General features: G+C 47.2%; 2 protein-coding genes across 3 annotated transcripts; both read left to right on the forward strand.

Annotated features, from left to right (window-relative positions):
- Positions 1-4,079: 4,079 nt before the first annotated feature.
- On the forward strand, positions 4,080-6,216 carry LOC115602267 (parathyroid hormone 4-like). Its single transcript, XM_030473222.1, has 3 exons — positions 4,080-4,107; positions 4,832-4,958; positions 5,800-6,216. The coding sequence occupies exons 2-3, from the start codon at positions 4,870-4,872 to the stop codon at positions 6,200-6,202; spliced, it is 492 nt and encodes a 163-aa protein (XP_030329082.1). The 5' UTR covers positions 4,080-4,107; positions 4,832-4,869; the 3' UTR covers positions 6,203-6,216.
- A 3,247-nt stretch (positions 6,217-9,463) lies between these two features.
- STK38 (serine/threonine kinase 38) lies at positions 9,464-26,727 on the forward strand. 2 transcript variants are annotated; one of them, XM_030473209.2, is made up of 14 exons: positions 9,464-9,715; positions 11,311-11,443; positions 14,584-14,635; positions 14,783-14,905; positions 15,470-15,553; positions 16,523-16,646; positions 18,010-18,164; positions 19,741-19,843; positions 20,395-20,456; positions 21,387-21,504; positions 21,701-21,824; positions 22,540-22,635; positions 22,888-22,982; positions 23,575-26,727. In XM_030473209.2, exons 2-14 carry the CDS (start codon positions 11,313-11,315, stop codon positions 23,703-23,705), a joined length of 1,398 nt encoding a protein of 465 aa, XP_030329069.1. In that variant the 5' UTR covers positions 9,464-9,715; positions 11,311-11,312; the 3' UTR covers positions 23,706-26,727. The 2 variants fall into 2 exon arrangements, with proteins under 2 accessions (XP_030329069.1, XP_030329070.1); XM_030473210.2 differs by lacking the exon at positions 9,464-9,715 and adding an exon at positions 14,115-14,215 and having other exon boundaries at positions 11,377-11,443; positions 23,575-26,719.
- The last annotated feature ends 489 nt before the right edge of the window (positions 26,728-27,216 follow it).

Raw genomic sequence — 27,216 nt, forward strand, 5'->3', positions numbered from 1 at the left:
GAAAGAGTCAGCCCCAAGCTTGGCTCCAGGACTGGTTCTGCAGGACAAAGCCCTTTCCCTCACTGCTGTGTTCAGGTAGAGCTCAGACAAATCTGACTTGAAATGAGAAAATGGAAAATTACAACAGAGAGCCTGACTCACTGCTGTGCAGCTCTAATTTTAATCCCCTGGAAGATGGGAGTTCTCTCTGGGATGATGCAGTATGGAGTGGATTAGGGGCAGGATTTAAAACTGCCCATGCAGCCCTGCACAAAATCACACAAAAGTGGTTTCTTACACCTCAGCATTGCATGAGACTGTCCCCCCAGCATTAAGGTGCTGCTACAGGAGAGCTGTGAGCACCCAAACCGAGGGGAGACCTCTAGCCTGCTCTCTAGGAGCTGCATTTCCTCTCTTTCAATGGTTACCGAGGTGCTGCTGCTGCTCCTTCCTGCCGGGGCAGGGGTTGGTGAGACCCCGAATTGATGCGGGTGTAGTGATGCAAAAAGCCTTCCTGGCCTCCGGGTACGCTGCGAGGTGTCGTTTCCTCTCACCTCTCAATTAGGGAGGCCAGGAAGGGAGAGCAGCCACTCACCAGCTCAGGGGAACTCTATTTACCATCCAAGTGTGGTCAAACAGTTTCCTCTCCACAGGGCGGTGTCTCGCTGTGCACTGAGCAGCTCAGGGGAGTTTTAGGCTGAGAGAAAAGAAACCCAACAAAAACAAAGTAGATTTCTACATTAGAGAAGCACGAAGCCTTCTGGAGCCCCCACGCCTGTTACTGGTGAGTAACAGAGAACAGCACATGGAAAACAATCATCAGATCTGCGAATGCGTCCCCCTGCAGACAGAGGAGCCCTTTGATGCAGCACAGTCTGGTTAATGTGTTCAAACCCCAACGAAAAGGATCCCCTCACCCTAACGAGGTTATTTGCACATTCGCTTTGCTTTCTGCTCCCTCCCCCTATTCCTTCTTCCCCCTCAACTGGGCCTCCGGGCTTTCTCTTCCCTTTTCATGCTCTGCAGCAAGCCCCATTCCCTTCCTCCCCCACCTGGCTCCCTGGGGAAGAGGCCTGGAAAAAGCAAAAGAAAAGACTCACTCACTGGGAAACGGTAACTGGCAGAGCCCTCCCTTGCTCAAACACTCCTGCCGAGAGGGGCCGGCACAGCAAAGCCACCCTCTGCTGCGAAGTGAGGCCTGAAGACCAGGAAAAGCCACAGGGTGGGAGCGAAAGCTTTGGAGCAAGGCTAAAACCATTGGAGGCTCCAAGTGTGCTTTGGGGGAAGCCCCGAGCTAACCCAGTCCCAACTTCCCTGGCACAATGGGCTCTCAGTCTGCTCCACACTGCTCAGGCTCTTGCAGAGATTCATCTATACCAGCTAAAAATATCACCTGGAGCTGCTGTTTGTACAGTTTCTCTCTGTGACATTAGCAACGTTCCCATAGAGTTGGAAATGTTATCTACTGCGTGCGTGGCTGTGGTATAAGCTGAGCAATCAACACATTTTATACTGTCTTTAGAAAATGTTCTTGCTGCTGACTCCAAGCTGTGTGGTGCGCTTGACACACTGGAGGGAAGGAATGAGGTCCAGAGGAACCCTGACAGGCTGGAGAGGTGGGACCATGAGAGCTTCATGGAGTTCAACAAGGCCAAGACCAAGGTCCTGCCCCTGGGTCAGGGCAATCCCAAGCACAAATACAAAGACTGGATGGAGCAGCCCTGAGGAGAAGGACGTGGGGGTGTTGGGTGAGGAAAAGCTCCCCATGGCCCAGCTTCAGTGTGTGCTTGAGCCCAGAACCCCCCGTGTGCTGGGCTGCACCCCCAGGGTGACCAGCAGGTCAGGGAGGGGATCCTGCCCCTCTGCTGCGCTCTGGGGAGACCCCCCCTGCAGTCCTGATCCAGCTCTGGGGCAACAGCACCAGAGGGACGTGGAGCTGCTGGAGCGAGGCCAGAGGAGGCCCCGGAGCTGCTGCGAGGGCTGGAGCAGCTCTGCTCTGGAGCCAGGCTGAGAGAGCTGGGCTGGGGCAGCCTGGAGAAGAGAAGGCTCCTGAAGGGGAGACCTTAGAGCAGCTCCAGTGCCTAAAGGGGCTCCAGGAAACCTGGAGAGGGGCTTTGGACAAGGGATGGAGGGACAGGACAAGGGGAATGGCTTTAACCTGCCAGAGGGGAGATTGAGATGAGCTCTTAGGCAGAAGTTCTTCCCTGGGAGGGTGCTGAGGCGCTGGCACAGGGTGCCCAGAGGAGCTGTGGCTGCCCCATCGCTGGCAGTGTTCAAGGCCAGGTTGGACACAGGGGCTTGGAGCAACCTGCTCTAGTGGAAGGTGTCCCTGCCCATGGCAGGGGGTTGGAACTGGATGAGCTTTAAGGTCCCTTCAACCCAAACCAGGCTGTGAGTCTATGAAATATTGCAAATGATGGAAATCAATCCCTGCAGCATCTCTTCCCCGCCATGCTGCTGGTGCCCATAGTCTTTGCACAGATGCTTCTCAAAGATAAACCATAGCTCCAGCACAGCCTGTCCTCACATGCACCTTTCAGGGACATGTTACAAAGTCACAACCAAGGTCATTTTGACTTCTTCCAAGTCCTTGGGTAGGGAGAAATACCCAGTGGAGGAGTGTAGACGAGGCAACACAGTTTGGCCAGTACAGAATGCATCAGGTGCCCATTTACCGCCGCCACGTCAGTGTATCTGTCCTGTCTGCAGCCACTCACATCAACGTGGGATTAGTTCTTCCTGCAGAGATGCCAATTACTGCATTTGGTGAAACCCACTGTATAATGGAGACTCAAAAAGTTCAAGGATGAATTAAACCATGTGTTTTAGAATGACTTTGGCCAATGCTCATTAATCCTTGCAGATGTAACTAAGAAACCTTGTTTTCATGGGCAGATATTCAGTGTAACTGCAGCGTAACCGCTACCCTGGAAACCAAGATGTGAAGCAGGCCCCTGTTTTACCAACGTTTAACAAATGTCATCTTTAATTGGTGATATATTTTGTTCTCTTTAATGAGTGACGCTCTCCTTAACAGTTGGGACTCACGTAAGGAAATCAGGAATGTTATTTGATTGCTCTGAAATAGCAGGGTTCAAAATAAGCCGTCCCGAGGAATATAATCAAAGCAATTTGTTGTCCACAGAAGCTGTGAGAATGGAGGAGGTTGTGTGAGCACTGTACCAGGGCCTGTCTCTGTCTGGACAACATGCCTGCATTCACCTGAGACTGGGCTGCACAGGAACCTGTGGCTGAGACTATGTGAAAGGAATCAGTAGCTTCTGGTAACACTAAATCATCTTCCCAGTCTTTCCATGGATTTTTCCCCCCAAGATGACAAATACATTCACTTTTACTTTCAGAAATAGGAACCTTAAGTAGTGTTTAGTAGTGTTTAGAACCTTAAGTAGTGTTTATGTGTAATGGTCCAGCCACATCCTGAGTATCCAAATTCTATTGCAATTACCTGGTTAGAGATCATGAAGCGAGCCTCAAGCCTCACATGCCATCAGCTCCTGGGGTTTCAAAGCATTTGGCTTTTTGCCTGAGCATTTGGCATTTGCTGACTGTAGGACTACTGGCACTACAGAGCTCATTGGTATTGTTGATTTAGATTCCTCCTATGCCACTTTAGTGTCCTATGAGTAAGTCCATGAGGACAGTAGAGGAGAGAGATCTCTTTTGCATAGCACAGACGTTTTTCCTGATCAGTCCTGGAACAACAGGTTTGAATATGCCTTTTCCATCATCTTGGGGCACAGGAACCCTGTGTTAGAATAAAAAGTGCTCACAAAACAGTGTCCTGGGTTCAGGACTGACAGCAAAAGAGTAAGAAAATGTCCGTAAACCTGTGATCTTTCCCTTAGTCACAGCTGAACAGAACATGTCAGAATCCAAGATTTATTCTCGCTGGAGTCAGGGAGCTGTCTCATTTCACTGCCATGAGAGGCAAGGTCTTAGTCACAACGTGCTGTGGAGCTCATTTCTATTGTTTCTGTGGTTTCTGGGCTGCTATAAAAGCAGGTGAAAAGCACTTGGTGTCATTGCAACTGGAAGGTCGTGACAGGACCGGCCAGGAGACACATCTGTGCAGGGCAGAACTTCCCTGTGGGCTCTGCAGGATCACCAGTAAGTAGCTAATGTTACTTTTGGAACTGGAAGATGCTTTTTAGTTCATACATAGCTTAGTGCTATCACAATAGGAAAGTATCTCTTACCTACCGTGTGTGAGCAGGAGTTCTACGTTAGCATAACCTAAAATACCATTCACACACATCTACATGTATACTTATGTGTATATATTTGTATTCAATACAGATATCTTTAATCAGAACTTATATCTATTTGTTATTTTATATCTACATTAATATGAACATATTGTCCAAGGAAATAACAAATTAGTAAACTTATAGGAACAAGCCAAATTTTTACACCCAGCTGTTTAATTTGCCTTTCTCTTCAGTCATTGAGAATTCAGTATTCAAGTCAGTGTAAAGAAGAGCCATTTGAGGAGCAATCCTGATCTTTGTGTTAAATTTCTGCTAAGTATTTTATCTTGCCAGTTCACAATGAAATAATCTCCTGTGCTTGCAAAGGGACAAGAGGGGGAAATTGAGAGGCAAGAGTGGAAAAGGAGAATTAGGACTGTTAGCAAGGAAATGAGAAATAGACTATGAAATGTGTTCATCTTTTCCTGCTATATGTTACATAGCCACACATCTGATGTTCTGGGAGGTCCGGGGGTGATGTGCCATAGTACAGTGCTCCACTTTTACCAGTGCTTAAAGGCTGAAGTGCGTTTTCTCAGGTGAAAGAAAGGCTAGAGTAAAAAAGATTTTGATCAGACTGTCAGCTTCTTGTCCCATGGAGCAGATTTGAAGAAGAGAGAAGATGTTCCTGCCACAGAGATCTCTGCAGATGGTTACACTCTTGGCAATTCTTTCTTTTACCTGTTTTGCAACATGTCAAGACACTGGAAAGTAAGTAATCATCCTTTTACTTAATATCATTAGATGTCTGTTTGCCTTTGATTTAATGGGCTGTATCCTGAGTGCTCTCATTTACTCCAGAGTGGAAGAAAACTTCTATATATTAGATGCAGAAACATTTTACATTGCTTTTCATGGAGTATAAAATTAGACCAACTGCATTTTAGATGTGGAACGTTCACCACATTTCAGTTGATGCCTTTCAACACAGTGTAACAAACCATGTAAGGCTGTTCAGCACAAGCCATGGGAATGGCACATGCTGAAATTCCATATTTAGGTTTCCATTCCAATCTAAATGTGCAGTGGGAGCCTATAGCTGCAGTTAGATGTTATCTAAACAGCCCCAGATCCAGAAATATTTGCATCCCAGGATTAGCCTGTCCTCCTCAGTCAATATTTGGCTCAAAAGATTTTGGTATATCTGAAGAAAACAAGGAGGTTCCCTGCCTGTGGCAGAGGTTGGAATGAGATGATCTCTAAGGTCCCTTCCAAACCAAACCATCCTGGGATTTGGCATTTCATGGACACCACTGATTCCAGTTAAATTATTCCTGACTTACAGCTCTGGAAGGAAAGAAAACCCATCAATCCTAGAACGCTAAGGTCACAAAAAGGGAACTTAATTCTGGTATTTGAACCTCTGCAAAGACCCCAAATTTGGGAAAGACCAAATCTCTAAGAGCTGTTTTAAGCCTCCATATCATGGGCAGGCACCACCAGTGCTCCTTCCTCAGCTTGGAAAAGCATCTAAGATTGATGGCTGCAAACCAGCCACGTTTGAAATAGGAGCTTAGATGTGACTGTGCTTGGTTCCTGTTTCTTGTTTCAGTAAAAGAGCGGTGACGGAGCACCAGCTCATGCATGACAAAGGGAGAGAGTTTCAAGGGCTGAAGCGCCTGATGTGGCTCCACAATGCCCTGGGCAGCGTGCACACAGCCAGCAGCAGGGATATTTCCCTTTCAAATGCCATGTGGGATTCACAGAAGAGCCAGGATCCCTCAGATCTCTACAACAGCATCAACAGGGACAAGACTTCAAGCCTGATGAAGCAGCTGCTGGAAGTGATGGAAAAGGAGCAGGGCTTCCCCCCGTTAAAGCAGCTGGATCTGCTGCAGTATATGAAGACCCCAAAGGGTAACTGGAACCTGCAAGAGCTTTCTGACCTCCTTGCAGTCAAAGAGCTGGGTGGCAGGAGAGATCCTGGCAGCCAGGCACAGAACTATTCCCACTAGCCTCAATCCTCAGTCCCCCCATCCCTTCAAACATGTGGTGTTGTAGGCAAAAGCTCTAGTATAAAGGTGAATTGCAAAAGAGAAATAACATCCATGTGTTCCCCTAGGTACCCCTAGATGTTGAGCAGAGATCCTCACAACTCAGGTTCCCTCCCTCGCAGGCTGTCCAAGCACCGGGACTGCGATGGGTTGTCATGGGCCAGAAACCTCTTCTTCATGGCACGGCCCTCCCTGATACCTGTGGCCACTCTCTGGAGCTCTTGCAGCCCACACACAGCAGGATGTTTGGATCATTGAGCTGCACATTCACAGGCTCACTTGCAGTCTGATGTTCTGACCCCTGAAGCAGCAGTTGCCTCCTCACTCTATTTCACACCCGCCCTGCTCTGCAGTAATAACAGCTTTTCTTATACTTTAGGTCCAAAGTTGTTTTTTCCCCTTCTTCTCCAGCATACAGAACATTTTAAGCATCTCACCTCTTAGGTTTTCCTTCAGGGTTTCCTTCTACCTCATAGCCACAGCTAGATAGAAGCTGGCCATGATTCCCACCCCTCCCAGCCACAGCCCCAGACATTCACCTTGTTCTGCTGGTGGAAGAGATGAAAATCAGTTTCCAGGGTCCCTGTTTGAGCCTTTTGATTCAAGACTTCCTTTGTTCATGTGAAATCCTCTCCACAGCACGTCGAGTTTTCTCAGCAGAAAAACAGCTTCTGGAGGCCACTCGTGTTTCCTGAAAGAGGCAGCACATGACTTTGCTCTTCACCTTTAATAGCAAACTGAGCAGAGCAAGGTCCAGTTTAATTGCAAAATTAGTCTTTCAGAAATTAAATGTCACGCGTGTTACAAATACATCAGTGTCTCCATCATGTAGGGCCTATACACACAGTTTCAAACCCCGAAATTCCTGTGTCGCTGACAGACTTCAACTGCCTGTGCAGAAGGTATTTGTCAGGGACTAAACCCAAGAACTCCTTGATGTTGTAATAAAAACCCTTTTCACCCTCTGAATTGCACTTTTTTTTCTTTTGGTAGAAATATAAATAAAATGAAGCAAAATCCTCTTTCACTGGTATCTCCACACAGGGCTGAGTAGAAGGACCTGGAGGTGTTGGTCAGTGACAAACTGAACATGTCCTGGCCCAGATCCCCCCATGTGCTGGGCTGCACCCCCAGAGTGTGAGCAGCAGGTTGAGGGAGGGGATTCTGCTCCTCTGGGGAGACCCCACTTGCAGCACTGTGTGCAGTGCTGGTGTCCTCAGCGTGAGACAGGCTGAGAACACTGGGGCTGTTCAGCCTGGAGAAGAGAAGCTGTGTGGAGACCTCAGAGCAGCTTCCAGTGTCTGAAGGGGGCTACAAGGATGCTGGGGAGGGACCTTCATCAGGGACTGTAGTGATAGGACAAGGGGTGATGGGTTTAGAGAAGTTCAGGTTGGATCTAAGGCAGAAGCTCTTCCCTGTGAGGGTGCTGAGGCGCTGGCACAGGGTGCCCAGAGAAGCTGTGGCTGCCCCATCCCTGGCAGTGTTCAAGGCCAGGTTGGACACAGGGGCTTGGAGCAACCTGCTCTAGTGGAAGGTGTCCCTGCCCATGGCAGGGGGTTGGAACTGGATGAGCCTTAAGGTGCCTCCAGCCCAAACCAGTCTGGGATTCCATGATTCTATGACCACTGGTGTTGTGGTAGCCCCTGTCCCTGTGGTCACTCCTGCGGGGACAGAGACAAAAGAACATCCCCTCACTGTGGGCCGGGTGGTGAGACGAGGCTGATGTGTGAACCTCGGCCCCGGAGCAGTTGTGGGGAGGTGGGATGGAAGCAGGACAGAGCTCTGGGGGCCTGTGGGAGCACCGCAGGCAGGCAGCAACCTGCGGCTCCAAGCACAGGTACCTGTGGCTGCGGTGTTGGAGAAGGGGCTGTTTCATAGAACCATAGAATCATAGAATAGTTAGGGTTGGAAAGGACCTTAAGATCATCTAGTTCCAACCCCCTGCCATGGGCAGGGACACCTCACACTAAACCATGTCGCCCAAGGCTCTATCCAACCTGGCCTTGAACACTGCCAGGGATGGAGCATTCACAACCTCCTTGGGCAACCCATTCCAGTGCCTCAGCACCCTCACTGTAAAGAACTTCTTCCTTATATCTAATCTAAACTTCCCCTGTTTATGTTTGAACCCATAACCCCTTGTCCTATCACTACAGTCCCTAATGAAGAGTCCCTCTCCAGCATCCCTGTAGCCCCCTTCAGACACTGGAAGCTGCTCTGAGGTCTCCACGCAGCTTCTCTTCTCCAGGCTGAACAGCCCCAGTGTTCTCAGCCTGTCTTCATATGGGAGCTGCTCCAGCCGCTGATCATCCTCGTGGCCTCCTCTGGACTCGCTCCAACAGCTCCATGTCCTTTTTATGTTAAGGACACCAGCACTGCACACAATACTCCAAGTGAGGTCTCACGAGAGCAGAGCAGAGGGGCAGGATCACCTCTTTCGACCTGCTGGTCACGCTGCTTTTGATGCAGCCCAGGACACGGTTGGTTTCTGGGCTCAAGCACACACTGAATCCGGCTCGTGTTCAGCTTCTCATCAACGGACACCGCCAAGTCCTTCTCCTCAGACTGCTCTGAATCTCTTCTCTGCCCAACCTGTAGCAGTGCCTGGGATTGCCCCGACCCAGGTGTAGGACCTTGTCCTTGGCTTAACTTCATAAGGTTGGCATTGGCCACCTCTCAAGCGTGTCAAGGTCCCTCTGGATCCCATCCCTTCCCTCCAGCGTATCAACCAAACCACACAGCTTGGTGTCATCACAAACTTGCTGAGGGCACATCACTCCCACTGCCCATGTCACCCACAAAGATGTTGAACAGGACCGGTCCCAACACCGATCCCTGAGGGACACCACTCGTTACAGGTTTCCAACTGGACATCGAGCCGTTTACTACAACTCTTTGCGTGCGGCCATCGAGCCAGTTCTTTATCCACCGAGTGGTCCATCTATCAAATTGATGTCTCTCCAATTTAGAGACAACGAGCTCAAGCTCAGGGCTGCTCCCGCCGCGTACGGCGGGCACCGGGACCGGGACCGGGACCGGGACCGGGAGCGGGAGCGGGAGCAGGAGCGGGACCGCACCCCTCAGCCGTACCCGCCTCAGCGCCCCTCTGCGCACACTGCGCATGCGCTACAGCGCCCCCTATTGCTCCCCCCCCCCGGCCCGCGCGGGGCTGGCGCGAAGCCGCGCGAGAGGGCGTGGCGCGGTAGCCCCGCCCCGCGGGTTGGGTGGGGGGCGTGGCCGGGGATAGCGGCACATGCGCGCTGCCGCAGCGCTCCCCGCGGCGCTTGTCCCGTCCGGGTCGCCGTCGGTGCGGGGGGCGGCGGTAGCGGCGCGGGGGCTCCGGGAGCTCCGGTCCTGTCTGTCCCGTCTCTCCCCTTCTCCCGGCAGCTCTGCCCCCGCTTCACCTCGCTCGGCAGCGCCGGGACCCCGCTGTCGCCCTTCAGCTCCTCGTCACCCCCCTCCCGGGGGGCTCCGGTAAGCCGCCGCCGCCGCGCCCGGTGCTCCGCGTCCCCTCCTCGTCCTCCTCCTTCTTCTCCCCAGGGCCCTTCGCCGCTCCCGGGGCGGGAGCAGCGGGCGGCTCCCGGCGAAGCCCCTCGCGTCGAGCGGGGCCTCCACGGGCGACGTCCCCTCCCGCGGGAGGCGAGACCCCTCCTCCCCCTCGGTGCGGGATTGGGGCTCTTTTGTCCGCTCCCGGTGATGCTGCCGTGGCCGGGCGCCGCGAAGGGCCGTGACCGGCGCTGGTGGAGCCCCGGAGCATCCTGCCCGCCACCGCCCCATCGGTGAGCTCCGAGCACCGATGGGAAGGGGGAGCACCCACCGGTGGTTCGGCTCCGCTGCCGCCCAGCGCTGCTGGTGCTGTTCTTCCCCTTCCCATTTTCGTACGTGCACCCCCTCGTAACCTGCTTGTGGCCGGTGTTTTTCACACTGGTGCAAACCAGAGGTAAGGCTTTAGCACCTGCTTGCTGATAGCACAGGGATGTAACACACCATCTCCTGCATGGAGACCTGCCACTTGTGTGGAGTCCTTCAGAGCTGCTCCTCCACAAACACATAACTCCATCCCAAAACCATCTAGCTGGGGGTTTTATTACCTTTAAACGCAGCAAACAGAAGAGCTGGTGTCAGTTGAGGAGGTGATTCCGAAGGCCAGGAGTGATGCCTTGGAAAGAGCTGCAAAAGAAATGAACAGGAAAGAATTAAATCCCAACACGGTGCCAGCACCTGGCATTGTAAAACTGGGAAGTGTGGTTGAGTCTGACCTGTGTTGGTCAGAGCAATTTGGAGTGACTGTTGCAGAACTTGGTTACATGACCATGAGTTGTTATGACCAGAACTGGACCAAGAGGCATTTTGACACTTGAAATCTTTGCATTTTAATGTGTTTTACAAAGAGGGTTGTCAGATATGCCCTGGAACGGTGCTACTGGTTGGAAGCAGCATTATGTGGTACTTATGTACTGGTTTCTCTTGAGAAATCGTGTAGGATATTTATACTGGGGTGTTTAAGTACAGCTTGCTCAAAGCTGGGATCCTCTGGATTTTGCCTTTATGAAGGCATCTAGTAAGGGAAAGAATGCTTAAAAGCAACTAAATGCCTTTTTCTTTCCTTCCTCAGTTGCTCTGGTTTTGGGCTGCCTTTCAGGATTTGATAGATTCCCAGCAGAAGGGACAGCAGGGAACTGCTGGAGTTGTTTTTGCCAGAGTTCTAGAAAGAGAAACTTCTGGATGAGATGCTTCAGAGGGATATTTCTGGATTTTGAACATTTATTAAAGATAGAATGTATTGGGAGAAACAAACACTTGCAGCACTGCCTGAAATTGTGGTTTTTGAGGCATCGTGTTTCTTAAGTTTCCTTCCCTCTTATTTTCAGATCAAAAATGTTCAAAACAGGAAGTTTGACTTGTATTTTGTAAGCCCTTTCTCTGCTTCGTCGTAGCTTAGACAGCTGTTGGCATTGGTAAAACCTGAGCTCTATGATTCAGCATCACTTCATCGATTGCAGCTCTTCTTGGAAGGTGATTTGTTATTTCTAACATTAAATGTTTCCTCCCTTTTCCTTTCGTAACAGCCATGGCAATGACGGGCCCCACACCGTGCTCCTCCATGAGTAACCACACCAAGGAGCGAGTTACAATGACAAAGGTGACGTTGGAGAACTTCTATAGCAACCTCATTGCACAGCACGAAGAACGAGAGATGAGGTAAAAATCTTCCTTTCCAAACTGGTTCAGAGCCAAAAATACACATTAACTGCATTTAGATTTTTGGAGTTAAAGCAAAAATAGGGTGGTTTTGCTGAGCGTGTGCCTGGGCACCTGGATGGGGCTTGGTATGAGTATCCAGTGCTGCTGGGTCTCTGCGTCCCATGGGAATTTAGGCTGGAGCTGTTTGAATTTCTCCTGAGACATGCACGTGCAAAAGCGATGTGACAGTTATCGATTTAAAAACCCCGTATATTTGATGATGTGACTAAGCAGAAATAAACTTTAGGATGTGCTTGGGATCATTCAAGTACACCTCTGAAGTAAAGCCAGTGTTCACAAGTGTTTATCTTGCCCCTGTTCTGCTGCCTCTTCCCATTTTATGTCCTGAGTTGTAGCATTTTAAGCTCAATCTGGAGCATCACATTCAGTCTGGATTATAATGTATCATCAAGTTGGTTGATATAGGAAGATGATCTTTTCAGAGTCTAAATGCTGATGTCTCTGTGAGATCACTGAATGTATGGCCCCACAGTGTGAGCAGCAGGTCGAGGTAGGGGATTCTCTCCCGCTGCTGTGCTATGGGGAGACCCCCCCTGCAGCCCTGATCCAGCTCTGGGGCAACAGCACAAGAGGGACGTGGAGCTGCTGGAGCGAGGCCAGAGGAGGCCACGGAGCTGCTGCGAGGGCTGGAGCAGCTCTGCTCTGGAGCCAGGCTGAGAGAGCTGGGCTGGGGCAGCCTGGAGAAGAGAAGGCTCCTGAAGGGGAGACCTTAGAGCAGCTCCAGTGCCTAAAGGGGCTCCAGGAAACCTGGAGAGGGGGCTTTGGACAAGGGCCTGTAGGGACAGGACAAGGGGAATGGCTTTAACCTACCAGAGGAGAGACTGAGATGGGCTCTGAGGCAGAAGCTCTTCCCTGTGAGGGTGCTGAGGCGCTGGCACAGGGTGCCCAGAGAAGCTGTGGCTGCCCCATCCCTGGCAGTGTTCAAGGCCAGGTTGGACACAGGGGCTTGGAGCAACCTGCTCTAGTGGAAGGTGTCCCTGCCCGTGGCAGGGGGTTAGAACTGGATGAGCTTTAAGGTCCCTTCAACCCAAATCAGTCTGTGATGTCTTTAAATATATCGGTCAAGTATAGCATGATTTAACTGAGAAGCGTTACTTCTACTTTCCTTTGGCTGGAACCCTCTAATTTGCTGAATACCCTCCAGTGGTAGCACTGGGACTTGTGATGTTCTCCCAATTTGCTGTGTAGACTGTAATCAGAATTTTGAAGAAGGTTCAGTGTTCATTCCCTTGCTGACTTGCTGCCAAAGGCCTCACTAGATCCAAGAGGAATGCCTGCAAACTGCAATAACGGCAGAAATGAGGAAGCAATTTAGCAATAAATACTAACTTGCATAGATATTTTCTTCAAAGCTTTGAATTAGTAAGGAGAGATTGAGGTCTAATCCGAACAGCAAACATCCCTGACTTAATTCATTTCTTTCTTTTTGCAAGGCTCTTTCCTGCTTTTTAGTATGAGCTCTATTGTCAACTCCCAAAAACTCACCATCAGGGTATTTTCTGTTTAGGATCAAGACTTTGTCTGAACAAACATACTGGAAAACAGGCTGAGAAAGTTGGGGCAGTTCAGCCTGGAGAAGAGAAGCTGCGTGGAGACCTCAGAGCAGCTTCCAGTGTCTGAAGGGGACTACAAGGATGCTGGAGAGGGACCTTCATCAGGGACTGTAGCGACAGGACAAGGGGTGATGGGTTCAGACTGAAACAGGGGAAGTTCAGGTTAGATGTAAGGCAGAAGTTCTTCCCTGTGAGGATGGTGAGGTGCTGGCACAGGGTGCCCGAAGAGGTTGTGAATGCTCCATCCCTGGCAGCGTTCAAGGCCAGGATGGTTGCAGTCTTGGGTGTCATGGTTTAGTGTGTGGTGTCCTTGCCAATGGCAGGGGGTTGGAACTAGATGATCTAAGGTCCTTTCCAACCCAAACCATTCTGTGATTCTGTGACTTTAAGTTACTTGGGAGTTTTTAGCAGTAGTTGTGTCTTGTGGATGTTTAGTTTGGAGTTTGAAGTAGTGCTGACAAAATCCACGCTGAAGTGCAGATAGGACCTTTTAAGGATATTTGGGGGCATTTCAGCATCACTCAGTCACGCTGAGCTATTTAATTCTGCTTTAATTCAGTTGTCTTTTGCTTCTGGAGTTGCTGTTTCGAGGCTGGAATAACGGAGCTCACTGGGTGCTTAAAGAAGAGCAAAGTCATTTAAATGGGCCTGATTGTGAATGTGATAACCCCAAATATTATCACGTCGCAGCAGCTGCGTGGTGGCACAGGAGACAGGAAGAGGATCTTGCAAAGAATGACTTGCATAAAGAGAAGGAATTTTTGAGTACATTTGTAATGTTATACCAATAAAACACACATGGAGAGGGAAAACAAACCAAACAGCAGTCCCAGGTCAGCCAGTTATTGATATGATTGCTGTTGGGAAGAAGTTCTCAGAGGGTGGTCGTTACAAGTGTCCCCTGAAGCCATTCCTCTCTCTGAAGTCTTGCTTCCTTTTCTTCTTTTCTCCCAAATAATCACTTTGTATTAAGGTTGTAAATGTTCCTGATTCTTTAAGGGGCACAATGTGGACAGACATGTTCACTCTTCCCAAATATTTTGCTTTTCTCTTAGGAAATACAAACTAACTTCTCATTTTGCACCTGATGAGCTTGAGATGCAGAGAAATTGCAGACCCACAGATGTGTTTAAATAGCCAATTCTCCCTGGAATAAGTGAGACTTTTTTGGTGTTTAAAGATTTATTATGGCTCTGGCCTTAAGTGACTTGCCCAGTAGTCAAAGAGAGGCAGGAATTGAACCCAGATCTTGATCTACATTCATATACAATGAAAATATACACTTGAATAAGCTGTGAAACTTCAAGTGGGTTTACATTGTCAAAATTAGAGAGGACAAGGCTGGGATGGTAAAGATTCTTCAAGATTAATCTCCTGTTTAAGTCTCCCTTATATATCTTTTACACTTGGTACTTGCTGGCATTTGCTTTCCCAGCAAGCCTAGACCAGACGTGTTGGTTATGTGCATGTGATACAAGAAACAACGTTAATGATTCAACCTTTATCTTTCTAACTTGTCTCTAGACAAAAGAAGCTAGAACAAATGATGGAAGAAGAAGGCTTAAAAGATGAAGAGGTAACGAATATGGGAAAACTATCTTAATGGTTAAATACAAGTGATTTTCTTTCATAACTGGAGATCTGGGGTCTTGGGATCTCTGTCACCTCTATGGAGCCCACCTGCAGAGTTCTCACTGTGGTTTGTTCTTTTCCTGAACTCCAGAAAAGAATCAGGAGATCAGCACATGCACAAAAGGAAACAGAGTTTCTTCGCTTAAAGAGAACAAGGCTTGGCTTGGAAGACTTTGAGTCTTTAAAAGTCATAGGCAGAGGAGCATTTGGAGAGGTAAGTCCAGGAGAGATGACTAACCTTATTTTTGAATGACACTGGTATTTGTTGAAGACTTGCATAGTTTATACAAATAGAAGATAAATGTAACAACCACAGATTGACTTTTAACTTAGCAGTCATGTGCAGCTGTCTTTATGCTTAATAAATGCTGTTTTAAAACCAGTATGTGCTTTAAAGGAATGTGAATGCTGTTGAGAAGGACTTGATAGGTAAGCTAAATACAGGCTTGGCAATGTACCTTCATTGTGGCCTCCTGAGCTGGCCTTGGAGATGGGGAGGGCTGGGGAGCCACCTGCAGTAGTGTCTTCTGGTGGCCTTCTTCAGTGAAAGAGGCTTTGGACCATCTGCTGTAGGTGTCCAATTGCTCAATGTGTCATCTCTGTAAAAGAGATTTCTTCTCTTACACTTGTTTGCCATTACTGTGCGCTGTATTAATGGATTTTGGCTGTTATCATCTGATATGATTTCATTAAATGAAAGGCAAGAGCTTGATACCCAAATTTGTCCAGAGCTCTGGTGACAATGCTGTATCTGATTCAATCTCTTGCATGTTTCCAGGTGCGACTTGTCCAGAAGAAGGACACGGGGCACGTTTATGCAATGAAGATACTACGGAAAGCTGATATGCTTGAGAAAGAGCAGGTGAGTGGCCACCTTGAGTAGCAGCACTGCCATCGTGTTTCAGATGACTTTGGGAGGTCGTTGTGATGTGTGGAGAGGGGTAACAGGCATCTGTGGTTTAGGTTTATTAGCTAAAGAGGGCGTTGTGGGTTTTTTCCCCCCTTTCTTATGGAGGAATGACCTCTAATGCCTTGCTTAGTTGTAATGGAAATTGCAGTCGTGACCTCTTTTTCAAGAGATTCTTCAGTCTGAAGCAAAGTAGGGCTGAGCACACTTTCTGCTTGAAAACCAAGGGAAGACAAAGGACTAGGTTTGTCTTTGTCCAGTGAAAGAGGACAGTTCTATGTGTCTGATATATGTTCCTTCCTGTTATTTTATGACAATGTATTACACATACACATGTGCAAATGATTCAGTATAGACTCCAAGATGGGTGTGTTACTGCATTTCTGATTTATGGAATTGGATATAAACATCAAAGTGATATGACTGCTGGAATTCTGACTCAGAGAGACATAAAGTAGCAGTGTTTAATACTTTTAAGGCTTTCCTCTGCTAGTACTTCTGGGAAGAGAAGGCTCCGGGGAGACCTTAGAGCAGCTCCAGTGCCTAAAGGGGCTCCAGGAAACCTGGAGAGGGGCTTTGGACAAGGGCCTGTAGGGACAGGACAAGGGGAATGGCTTTAACCTGCCAGAGGGGAGATTGAGATGAGCTCTGAGGCAGAAGCTCTTCCCTGTGAGGGTGCTGAGGCGCTGGCACAGGGTGCCCAGAGAAGCTGTGGCCGCCCCATCCCTGGCAGTGTTCAAGGCCAGGTTGGACACAGGGGCTTGGAGCAACCTGCTCTAGTGGAAGGTGTCCCTGCCCGTGGCAGGGGGTTGGGACTGGATGAGCTTTAAGGTTCCTTCCAAACTATTATGTGATTTATTTCATAGAATAATATATAATAAAACAAAGATTTGTGATTAATCAAACCCATATGTGTATCTCCAGGTTGGCCATATTCGTGCGGAGCGGGACATTCTGGTGGAGGCCGACAGTCTGTGGGTCGTGAAAATGTTCTATAGTTTCCAGGACAAGCTAAACCTCTACCTTATCATGGAGTTCCTGCCTGGAGGTAACTGCCTGGAATCCACAAGCTGCTTTCCTTTCATTTGTGGGTTTCTAATTTCTTAGTAACAAATGTAGTCTGGGACTAGAGCGTATGTGGTTACCATGCAGGGGTGTTGCTTTGTGAAGAACAAATCATTGTAAAGCTTTCTGCTTTTAGGAGTTGGGGGCCTGAGGTCTTTGGGTCAGGCTCGAGGTTATCTGCTCGTGTCTTCTAGCTGCAGATCATTGAAATTGGCCTTAATATTCTGTGAGTTCCTAACCCTCCTGCATGCTGGCTATGGATAGAACCATGACATAACCAGGTTTTGATTTTCCAACCTTTTGCTTTTAGCTGCCTTGCAGCAGAAATAGCTTTTCAGGTCCTTTTTCTTTTTTCAGAGGTTTCAGATGATGTTTGTCCTTCAATGTTAATGCTATTGTAACTCAAGAAGTTAGTTATACTGAAAGCCTCTAATATATGGGACTAATGAAAGCACAGGAGTGCTTTTTGAGATGCACAGATGCAATCTATTTTCTATAACAGCTCTGTAGCTGAAAGCATCTATTTTAATCTGTGATTCAGGTGTGTAATGAGGAGAGCAGCCCAAAGCTGACTCTTGTTTCAGGGGTGCTTCTGTACTGCTATTTCATCTTTATGCTATTTGGCTGTGTTGGTAAGTTTAAGGCAGCTACAACAGAAGCCTTTCCACATAAAGCAATACAAGGGCCTCTCGCTGCAGGAGAGATATTGAGGTGCTGGAGTGGGGCCAGAGAAGGGCACCGGAGCTGGTGCAGGGCCTGGAGCACAAGTGTGATGGGGAACGGCTGAGGGACCTGGGGGGGTTTAGTCTGGAGAAGAGAAGGCTCAGGGGGGACCTTATCACTCTCTGCAACTGCCTGACAGGAGGATGGAGCCAGGAGGGGGCTGGTCTCTGCTCCCAAGGAACAAGGGATGGGACAAGAGGAAATGGCCTCAAGCTGCACCAGGGCAGGTTTAGATGGAGCTGAGAAGCAATTCCTTCCCCAGAGGGTGCTCAGGCATTGGAACAGGCTGCCCAGGGCAGGGCTGGAGTCACCGTCCCTGCAAGTGTTCACAGCCCGTGTAGCCGAGGCCTCAGTGCCGTGGGTTAGTGGTGGTCTTGGCAGTGCTGGGAATGGTTGGACTGGATGATCTCAAAGGTCTTTTCCAGCCTGGCTGATTCTATGATTCTATGGGAAAATACCCAAGTTTGTCCCAGAGGTGCTGGGGAACTCTATTATTTTGTATGAAATCAGTTTGGATTTTCTAAGGTTTTAAATAGCTTAGTTCTGTTCTCTGTAGATGTCTTCAGTATTACTAAGAGTGGAGTTTCTGTGTTCACTTTGACTGTTTGTGGGGTGGCTTCTAGGTGACATGATGACGCTGTTGATGAAAAAAGACACTCTAACAGAAGAAGAGACCCAGTTCTATATAGCTGAGACTGTGCTGGCCATTGATTCTATTCATCAGCTGGGTTTTATCCATCGGGACATAAAGCCAGACAACCTCCTTCTGGATAGCAAGGTATGTACTAACCACAGGCTGGATGGTAGTGTATAGGTCTTGTCATTTTGAATATTGACCTGAACTGGTGTTAACAGTTGTGAAAGAAGATGGTGCTTCTTTTTGAGCCCTGTTCCTTCCAGCTTTTGAAGGCGTATCTGCCATATCTGCTGGGGGGAAAGACAAACCAAGCCAAGGTGGACCTCTCCTCCATCTCTAGCTGTATTCACACCTTGCTTAGGAGCTCTCTTCTGACAATTGCTGGAGCTATTTTTGGTTATTTCAGCTACAATATAAAGCACACAGTTTCAGTTCCCCCCTTTGAGTCAAAGATGTTTCCTTTTGGTCTCACATCTGTTACGCTCACACTTGCCAACTCTTGGGTGGATGATCATATCAAGTGTGAAGGACGTAGCTGTTCTATCAGTGAGGCTGAGAACAGAGATATTATCTCCCTCAGACCAGAGTCTATTTCTGAGGCTGGCCAGGTTACCTGAGTGCTTCCAGATGGCATTTGCAGGCAGTTTGCAGAAAGCTTGGTCATTTCAGTATCCTCCTCTTGCTCACTGCAAGTTTGCTTTATACTTAGCTCGCTTGGAAAAAGGTTGCCAACAGTAAATACTTCACAACTAGCCAGGTAATGCACTGTCGGAGTTACTGGTGTAATTCCATATGTCTACATCTAGATGCAGGTAAATGTAGGGTTTTGAAAAGGATCTATATTTTAGATCTACATCTAAAAATTGCACCTCTTTGATGTGGTCGTGTGTTTTTCACTAAGACAGATCCAATCACTGAGTTTAAGGTGTTAATCTGTTGGGGTCAATGCACAACCCAGGGACTTGACTGCCTCTGGAGATACTTGCTGTGACTCTGAAGGGGTCAAGAGCTTGCAGGAACAGAGGTTTCTTGAAGTAAATAGCTACTGGGCTTTCTCTGTGTAGTAGTGATGAAAGTATTAATAGCTTGATTCATAGAATCACAGAATGAACCAGGTTGGAAAAGACCTTTAAGCTCATCTAGTCATAGAATCATAGTATAGTTAAGGTTGGAAAGGACCTTAAGATCATCTCCAACCCTTCCCCAGCACTGCCAAGGCCACCACTAACCCATGGCACTGAGGCCTCGGACACACGGTGTGTGAACACTTGCAGGGACGGTGACTCCAGCCCTGCCCTGGGCAGCCTGTTCCAATGCCTGAGCACCCTCTGGGGAAGGAATTGTTCCTCAGCTCCATCTAAACCTCTCCTGGTGCAGCTTGAGGCCGTTTCCTCTTGTCCCATCCCTTGTTCCTTGGGAGCAGAGACCAGCCCCCTCCTGGCTCCATCCTCCTGTCAGGCAGTTGCAGAGAGCGAGAAGGTCCCCCCTGAGCCTTCTCTTCTCCAGGCTAAACCCTCCAGGTCCCTCAGCCGTTCCTCAGAGGATTTGTGCTCTATGTACAAATCCAGTCTTAGGTTAAAACCAGCAATGCAAAAGCGTTCATCTATTTATTATACAAAATAAATGGACAGGAAGAAGTGGAAAAGTTTATTTATATTATGTGATTGTGTCTCATTGTTTGTGTTTTTTCTTTTTTTGATGCATTTTTTGTTTCTAGGGCCACGTGAAACTCTCAGATTTTGGTCTATGTACTGGCCTAAAGAAAGCCCACAGAACAGAATTCTACAGGAACTTGAACCACAGTCTTCCCAGTGACTTCAGTAAGTGTTCTGGCTTCAGAAGGCATTCTGTGTACTGACAGCTCATCTCAACGTGAGGCTCTAAGGCTGCAGTGAGGGCTCTAATGACCAGTATTGCATCTTGAAGTGTAATTTTTATTTTCTGATAGAAATTTCAGTTCATTTAAAAGAAAACCATCTTCATGTCCAGAAGGTTGTCTTTGAAATAGACTCTGCTGTAGCCCTTCTTCATATGTGTAATAAACCTGGAGTGAGAACTCCGTGTGACTTGGTAGATGGCAGCTGTATTTCAAGCGACATTTTAAATGAATAAGTGAGCACAAAGCCTCTTTGAATAGTCAGTAATTTTCTCAAGGGGAATAACTTTGATCATGGGCTGTTAATAAAAAGCTTGATAAAACATTATTGCTATTACATAGGTTTGGAACTTGCTGGTAGGTTTAGGGTATTGACCTGGGTAAGGCCCTGGCTGCCTTTTTTGTTGTAAAGATCTGTAGTGTAACGGTTTGGTGGTAAAAGTGTGTATTGGGTGACCAGTAGGATTCAGTCACATACATTCTGATCTCCTTTAGCTTTCCAGAACATGAATTCCAAAAGGAAAGCAGAGACTTGGAAGAGAAATAGACGGCAGTTGGTAAGTACATTTCACCTGCTTGGGAGTGTTCTCTGCTGAGCTGTTGCATTCAAATAGCATGTATTTCAATGACAGGCATTAATCCAAAGTTCTGAACAATGCTGAAATAAAGATTCATGTTTTCTCTTTTAAAAAGAGGAATGACTCTAGTTTGTCCTTTATCCATCTGCTGAACAGCTGGTGACATATGTGCCTGAGATAGCACTGTCATCATTATTTACATTGATAGCTGATGCCTCCCTGCTAAAACAGTTCTTAGAATCATAGAATCCCAGAGTGGTTTGTGTTGAAGGGACCTTAAAGCTCATCCAGTACCAACCCCCTGCCACGGGCAGGGACACCTTCCACTAGAGCAGGTTGCTCCAAGCCCCTGTGTCCAACCTGGCCTTGAACACTGCCAGGGATGGGGCAGCCACAGCTTCTCTGGGCACCCTGTGCCAGCGCCTCAGCACCCTCACAGGGAAGAGCTTCTGCCTCAGAGCTCATCTCAATCTCCCCTCTGGCAGGTTAAAGCCATTCCCCTTGTCCTGTCCCTACAGGCCCTTGTCCAAAGCCCCTCTCCAGGTTTCCTGGAGCCCCTTTAGGCACTGGAGCTGCTCTAAGGTCTCTCCTTCAGGAGCCTTCTCTTCTCCAGGCTGAACCATCCCAGCTCTCTCAGCCCATCTCCAAAGCAGAGGTGCTGCAAGGATGACTCATTCCAAGATGTATATTAACAGTGGTACCATTCCCCTGATGGTATTTTAAGACTCTTTCACATGCACATGTTGATTTTTGTCTTTAGATATCTTGAAATAAATGCTTTAGATGACTTTGCTAAAGAATCTTGGAGGTAATCTGGTGTCTTCCTCAAAATAGCCAATGTTGCTCAAGTTCCCACATCCATATCAGGCAGTTTTCTCTAATGTGCCTGACTGATTGTATTTGTTCCAGGCTTTCTCTACTGTGGGAACTCCAGATTACATTGCTCCTGAAGTTTTCATGCAGACTGGCTACAACAAGCTTTGTGACTGGTGGTCGCTTGGGGTCATCATGTACGAGATGCTGATCGGTAAGAGAGGCACTGCACAGGTTTTAAGCCCGAATTGTGTAGGGCATCAGCTGTATCTGTGTGCTTGGGCTCAGCTGCTCAAAGCATCCACTCTTAGATGGTTTGTGAGGTGTGTTCTGACTGCTGCATCATAGACTTCAGTAACAACAGGAGCTGGTTTTGCTTTGGACAAGGTTGGATTTTTCTTTCTTTTCAGGTTATCCACCATTCTGTTCTGAGACTCCTCAAGAAACGTATAAGAAAGTCATGAATTGGAAAGAGACTCTGACATTTCCTCCAGAAGTTCCAATATCTGATAAAGCCAAGGATCTTATTTTAAGGTGCCAGCCGTATGGTTTGCCAGTTAATATAGTACTTTCTTGTCTTGTCAGCTGTATTATATGCCTCTCATAGCTTGCTTCACATGGAAACCCCCTGATGCTACATGCTGCTACACACACGCATCAAGTGCCGAACTCCCTCGTCAAATACATTTGTCTCTCAGAGGTCATTTAGTGGTTCTCTGACTAAACTGTGCTGAACAGCAGCTCCCATGTAAGTGCTGCTATTCTGGCAAAATACGGATGTTTCTGCTCTTTATTTTGTCTGTGAGCTTCTTGTGGAAGCAACTTAAATCTTTGTGGTAGCTGCTTATACTAGTAATGGTTTTGCCATTGTAAGCACTGGAGCATACAAATGTATCCCAGTGCATGCTGACTCCTGCTCTTCCATTTATATATTCAATCACTTCTCTATTCTCAGGACAGAAATATAAATGTCTAGCTCTTTAGGCTTTATATGTTCTGCTGTACACTGGTCCTGAAATAGAAAGGGCACATTATCCTTTTGGGAAAGAATACCACATCTTAATTGTAGCATTTGACACAACATTCCTAAACATAACTTTGTGTGTTGGTTTTGCTGTGGGAGTTCTTAATCTTCTCCATTTGTATGTTAAGAAACCATAGTAGTACCAGCTCAGAAAGCTGTTCCATTTTGGGATGGAATGCTTTCGTTTTCATTCTTCCTTCATTGTCATTCTTCCTTCCGTCCCAGATTTTGCTGTGAATGGGAGCACAGAATTGGTGCATCTGGTGTGGAGGAAATAAAGAGTAACCCATTCTTTGAAGGGGTTGATTGGGAGCATATCAGGTAAGATGCTTTGCAGCAAAGCAAGCTGCTCTGCTCTATGGGCTGCTTAAAGCCAGTCCCCTTCAACAGAAGGGAGCAGCTTGGTTGGCATTTATCATATCCAGGTGTGGGTGAGAGTGTTTTGGTCCCTGTCTGAAGCTTGCCAAGGTTTAGGTACCTTCCGTCTTTGATTCTGTTAAGAAATGGGAAGTGGCTGAATCCTGCTTTCTTCTGCCTTTGAAATCTCATTGCTGAATCTGCTCTTCTTGGCAGAGAGAGACCTGCTGTGATTTCCATAGAAATTAAAAGCATTGATGATACCTCAAACTTTGATGAATTTCCAGAATCTGATATCCTTAAACCAACAGGTAAATGCTTTGATTCTGCATGTAAAGAATCCATCTTCTGCAGCAGAATAATATAACTTTCCTATTAATCACAGAAAAGATCTTACTAGATACCGGCTTCTCTTATTGTGATCACTTTGTTAGCTTGGTAGTCTCGTGGTGCAGGGGTGTGCAAGCTGTAATATGGGTTTTGGGAGATGGGATGCAGGCTTGTAAATGATGCAGGAGCATCTGAGGGCGTCTCTAAGATGCAGCAGAGCTCAAGTCTCAGCAGGACCACGAGCCCAACCCCGCGGTGTCCTTTGGGACTGCCTAATTCTTGCTAGTCTGTCTAATGCTTAGTGTAGGGGTGGGACAGGAGAGGAGAGGTTTTGGTGGAAATCTCTAAAGGATCCTTGTATTTATGTGTCAAAGGATAGTCACGTTTGCTCCATATGTTTAAAGAACGTGTTACAGCAGTTTTTGACTGGGGTTGAGGACTGGCACACTGAATGCCCAGACTTACGGTTATTTCATTTAGAAGCGCTCTGCCCTACTCGACATCCAGTGTTCTGTATGAAACTAAACTCTGCAGTCTTCAAAGGGTAACTTTGGTTTTTCTGTGTCTTACCAGTGGCCACCAGCAACCATCCAGAGACTGACTACAAGAACAAGGACTGGGTTTTTATCAACTACACCTACAAGCGATTTGAAGGTCTGACGGCCCGAGGAGCGATACCATCCTACATGAAAGCAGGAAAGTAATAAATCATTACCTGGGACAACTTCTGAGCCATGGAATTCTGCTCCTGTACTTTGGGTTTAGACCCACACAAGAACTACTTCCTTTTTTTAATGAAAACTTGAGGGCTATCAACTCTTGGAGAAGACTTCAGGACCCCATTTTGTTACACACCCTGGTTGTTACTAAGGATTTTTTCTACATCATTGAATGTTTGTGTCATCTCTGCTACAAGTACGTTTTGCTGCTTCAGGAGCAAGAGTTTGTTGTCTTTTTAAACTCCTTGCCAGTTGTACAGTCTGTCGGGAGAGCATCCCTTCACTTGGACATGCAAAGCTCTTCACAGGGACTGTTTTGCCAGTCCTGCATTAAGTGACAAACTCAACCTGCCAATTCTGCCAGCGCTGTCTTCCCCAGTGGCAAAGGACTTCAGTACAGAGGAAATAAAGCAATAATGAAAGCTTGAGACAGAAAACTCTCCACTAAACTATCTAGTAGGACACAACTTGTATTGCCTTAACCTTAGTTTGTAATGCTGGTTTTTATAGTGCTACTTGGAAGCCTCTCTGATGGCATTTCTCAACTCTGGCGCAGCTGCCTCCAGTTGCAGTGCACTTTACTTTTGGTACTAAGACAGTGATTTGACCCTCAAGCCATTTAATGTTTTTGTTCTAAATTAATAATTGTGCAACACTTTTTCTTTCCCAGTCAGTCATAGGAGAAATGAGCCAGTTCCTCAGCAAGCACCAACAGTTTCCACTTACTGTATGCAAGGATGGATTTCTAAACGCTGCAGATAATGCAGCCTACAGCTGGTAACACAAGTGGATCTGGAATTAGAGCAGAGAGGGAAGGAAATGAATTTAACCTGAGCCTTGGTGGGCATCTTGTGCACAGCCTGGTCAGCCAGGAGGCTTCCCGGTCCTGTTGCTGCCATCTTTTGGCCACTTCTAAGATCTGCTGCATCTTCATCGGTTTAAAGACAAAACCATCTTCTATGGCCTTTCTGCTCTTGTTTTGGAGCAAACAACATCAGATTTGTCCATGGGTCTTGCTGGATGAGGCCTCCCCGGCTTTTCCTTATGGAGCTCCTCTTGCTGCGTGGCTGAACCATCAGTCCCTGTAGTCTTCCAAAGAGACAGTGTCTCATGGGCTCAGTGTTGGGGCAGTGGAACCCACTTTTCCCCTCTTCTCCTCTGTTTTTCTTATTGCCTGGTGTCATTTCTACAAGTACATTCAGTTATGGTCAGGTTGCTCTCCAGGAGAGCTGGAAAGTGCCTTTCCTTGCCTGGGCATCTTGGAACATGCCTGCAGTTTGGGAGGGAGGATTCTGCCTCTGTTGAGCTTTTGCTAATCCCTCTTTGCTCCACTTTGCACCTGTTTTGTAGATAAAACTCTGCAAAATGCCTCTGGTTAATGGGTCCAGGAGCAGGAGGCATTAACCTTTGGGCCTTCCTGCTTCCAGTCTTTAACTTGCAATTAGATCTAAAAATATGTATGTAAATGTAATGAGGTTTCTAAAAGCAAGTATCAATTTGAATTGTCTTGGATTCTTGCAAACTTACTGGTGCTGAACACTAACTGCATAGCACAGACAAAGCTATTCAAAAACAAAGCCAGAGCAGTGTTTCAAAGTCAAAGGAAGCTCTCAGTTATATTTAATCCTAATATTCTAGATTAGGAAATGAAAGAAAATGAGTTTGTTGTGAAACTTGTTTTAATAGATGCTTTTTAGGGAATTTTTACCTAGACGTCTTTTGAATTGAGTGCCATCGTGAAGGACTGATTTGGGGGATTGGAGTGCTTTATATAGCTAAAAGTGGGTGATAACTGGTTAGCATCCTCCCCCTGACCACTCCTTGTGCTTTTTGTATATGTCCTAGGAGTTGCCATATGCAGTTTAGATACCACTTGGATCCTACAAAGCTGAAATGCAAAAATAGCCTTAATCAGAAGTCCCAGGATCACTGCCGTGAGCAGGGCTTAACTCCAATGAATAAGGGCTAACTGAAGCTATGATTTACAGGATCAGGATTTTCATCGGCTAGTCAGTGATAGCATCTTCTGCTGCCTTTCTACTTCTTATGAAGGACTGACTCCAACTTTGCTCCATCTCCTTATCCTGCAGGTTTTTTCCAGCCATGTGAAAATATTGCCTTATAAACCATTGGAAAACTATGAGGTGTTAATATCAAACCAGTTTTAAAGCTTCCTACCAGCTTAGTTACTGCCTTAAAATAATGATAATTAAAAACTCCCAAGTCCTTTCAAGCTGCTGTGGATTAAGAATAAATGATTTTTGGGATAGTAGCTGCATTATTAGCCCTTTATTAAAAGGGACTGGCATTTTTATTTATAAATACCAAAGATGAAGAAGTGAAACAACTCTGACTTGTGATAACTTGCTGTAAAAAACCCCTTTATGGGAACATGAACTGTGCATTTTAGTGCTTGTTTGTTCTGAATCCTTTGATTGTTACTTCTTGAGTTAAAGGTCAAGTTTTCCAAGGGCACAAGGAGCAGTTGTCAACCTCACTCCTGTTGTATTATGGTTGTGTTGTGAGGCTGCTTCCTGCTACAGCTGTTCACCATCACCAGGACAGAAAGTACAGCATCTTCTTTCCAGGATCCATATTTCATTTTCAGATGAACATTTTACTATGCCTGTTCCATGTTAGCCAAACATTTTTCTTAGCTCCTGGCTCATGCATTGAGGTTGTATGTATCTTCTAACTCTGTTTTATTTTTAAGCTGCAAGCAGTTGCTGGACTTATAGGAGTTATTCCATCTGAATTTCCAATGGATCTGAACATGAGTGATGTTGCCAGTTCATCTCTGTATCATGCCTAGCACAAAACTGCACTAAGTGTTTCTTACCACTGTGCACTGACTCTGCCTTAACCTGTAAGCTGAAACAAACATCTGTAAATACTTAAAAGCTGTTACAAAACTGCACTGTACAACGGGGCAGGTGTAGTGGGTGTTGCTTTTTATGGGATGATCTTTGCATTGTGTTGTGTAAATAAAATCCTCTTAGGAAAGGAATCTCTTGGGTTCGTGTTTCAGACTTGAAACTCATTTCAGAGTCAAGTGCTCGGGTGTGAGAATGCAGTTGGCAACCCATGGACTAAGGACAGGCAGAGAAAGCTGGGGCTGTTCAGCCTGGAGAAGAGAAGCTGCGTGGAGACCTCAGAGCAGCTTCCAGTGTCTGAAGGGGGCTACAAGGATGCTGGGGAGGGACCTTCGTCAGGGACTGTAGTGGTAGGACAAGGGGTGATGGGTTCAAACTGAAACAGGGGAAGTTCAGGTTAGATACAAGGAAGCTCTTCCCTGTGAGGGTGCTGAGGCGCTGGCACAGGGTGCCCAGAGAAGCTGTGGCTGCCCCATCCCTGGCAGTGTTCAAGGCCAGGTTGGACACAGGGGCTTGGAGCAACCTGCTCTAGTGGAAGGTGTCCCTGCCCGTGGCAGGGGGTTGGAGCTTGATGAGCTTTAAGGCCCCTCCAAGCCAAACCAGGCTGGGATTCTGTGACTCTA

The sequence above is a fragment of the Strigops habroptila genome, chromosome 18, assembly GCF_004027225.2.
Source record: "Strigops habroptila isolate Jane chromosome 18, bStrHab1.2.pri, whole genome shotgun sequence".
Lineage (NCBI taxonomy): Eukaryota > Metazoa > Chordata > Aves > Psittaciformes > Psittacidae > Strigops > Strigops habroptila.

Coding starts and splice junctions, on each gene's coding strand:
- LOC115602267 (XM_030473222.1), top strand. CDS start 4,870: ATGTTCCTGCCACAGAGATCTCTGCAGATGGTTACACTCTTGGCAATT. Junction 4,959..5,799: donor ACATGTCAAGACACTGGAAA/GTAAGTAATCAT, acceptor TTCTTGTTTCAG/TAAAAGAGCGGTGACGGAGC.
- STK38 (XM_030473209.2), top strand. CDS start 11,313: ATGGCAATGACGGGCCCCACACCGTGCTCCTCCATGAGTAACCACACC. Junction 19,844..20,394: donor CAGTCTTCCCAGTGACTTCA/GTAAGTGTTCTG, acceptor GATCTCCTTTAG/CTTTCCAGAACATGAATTCC. Junction 21,505..21,700: donor CATGTACGAGATGCTGATCG/GTAAGAGAGGCA, acceptor CTTTCTTTTCAG/GTTATCCACCATTCTGTTCT.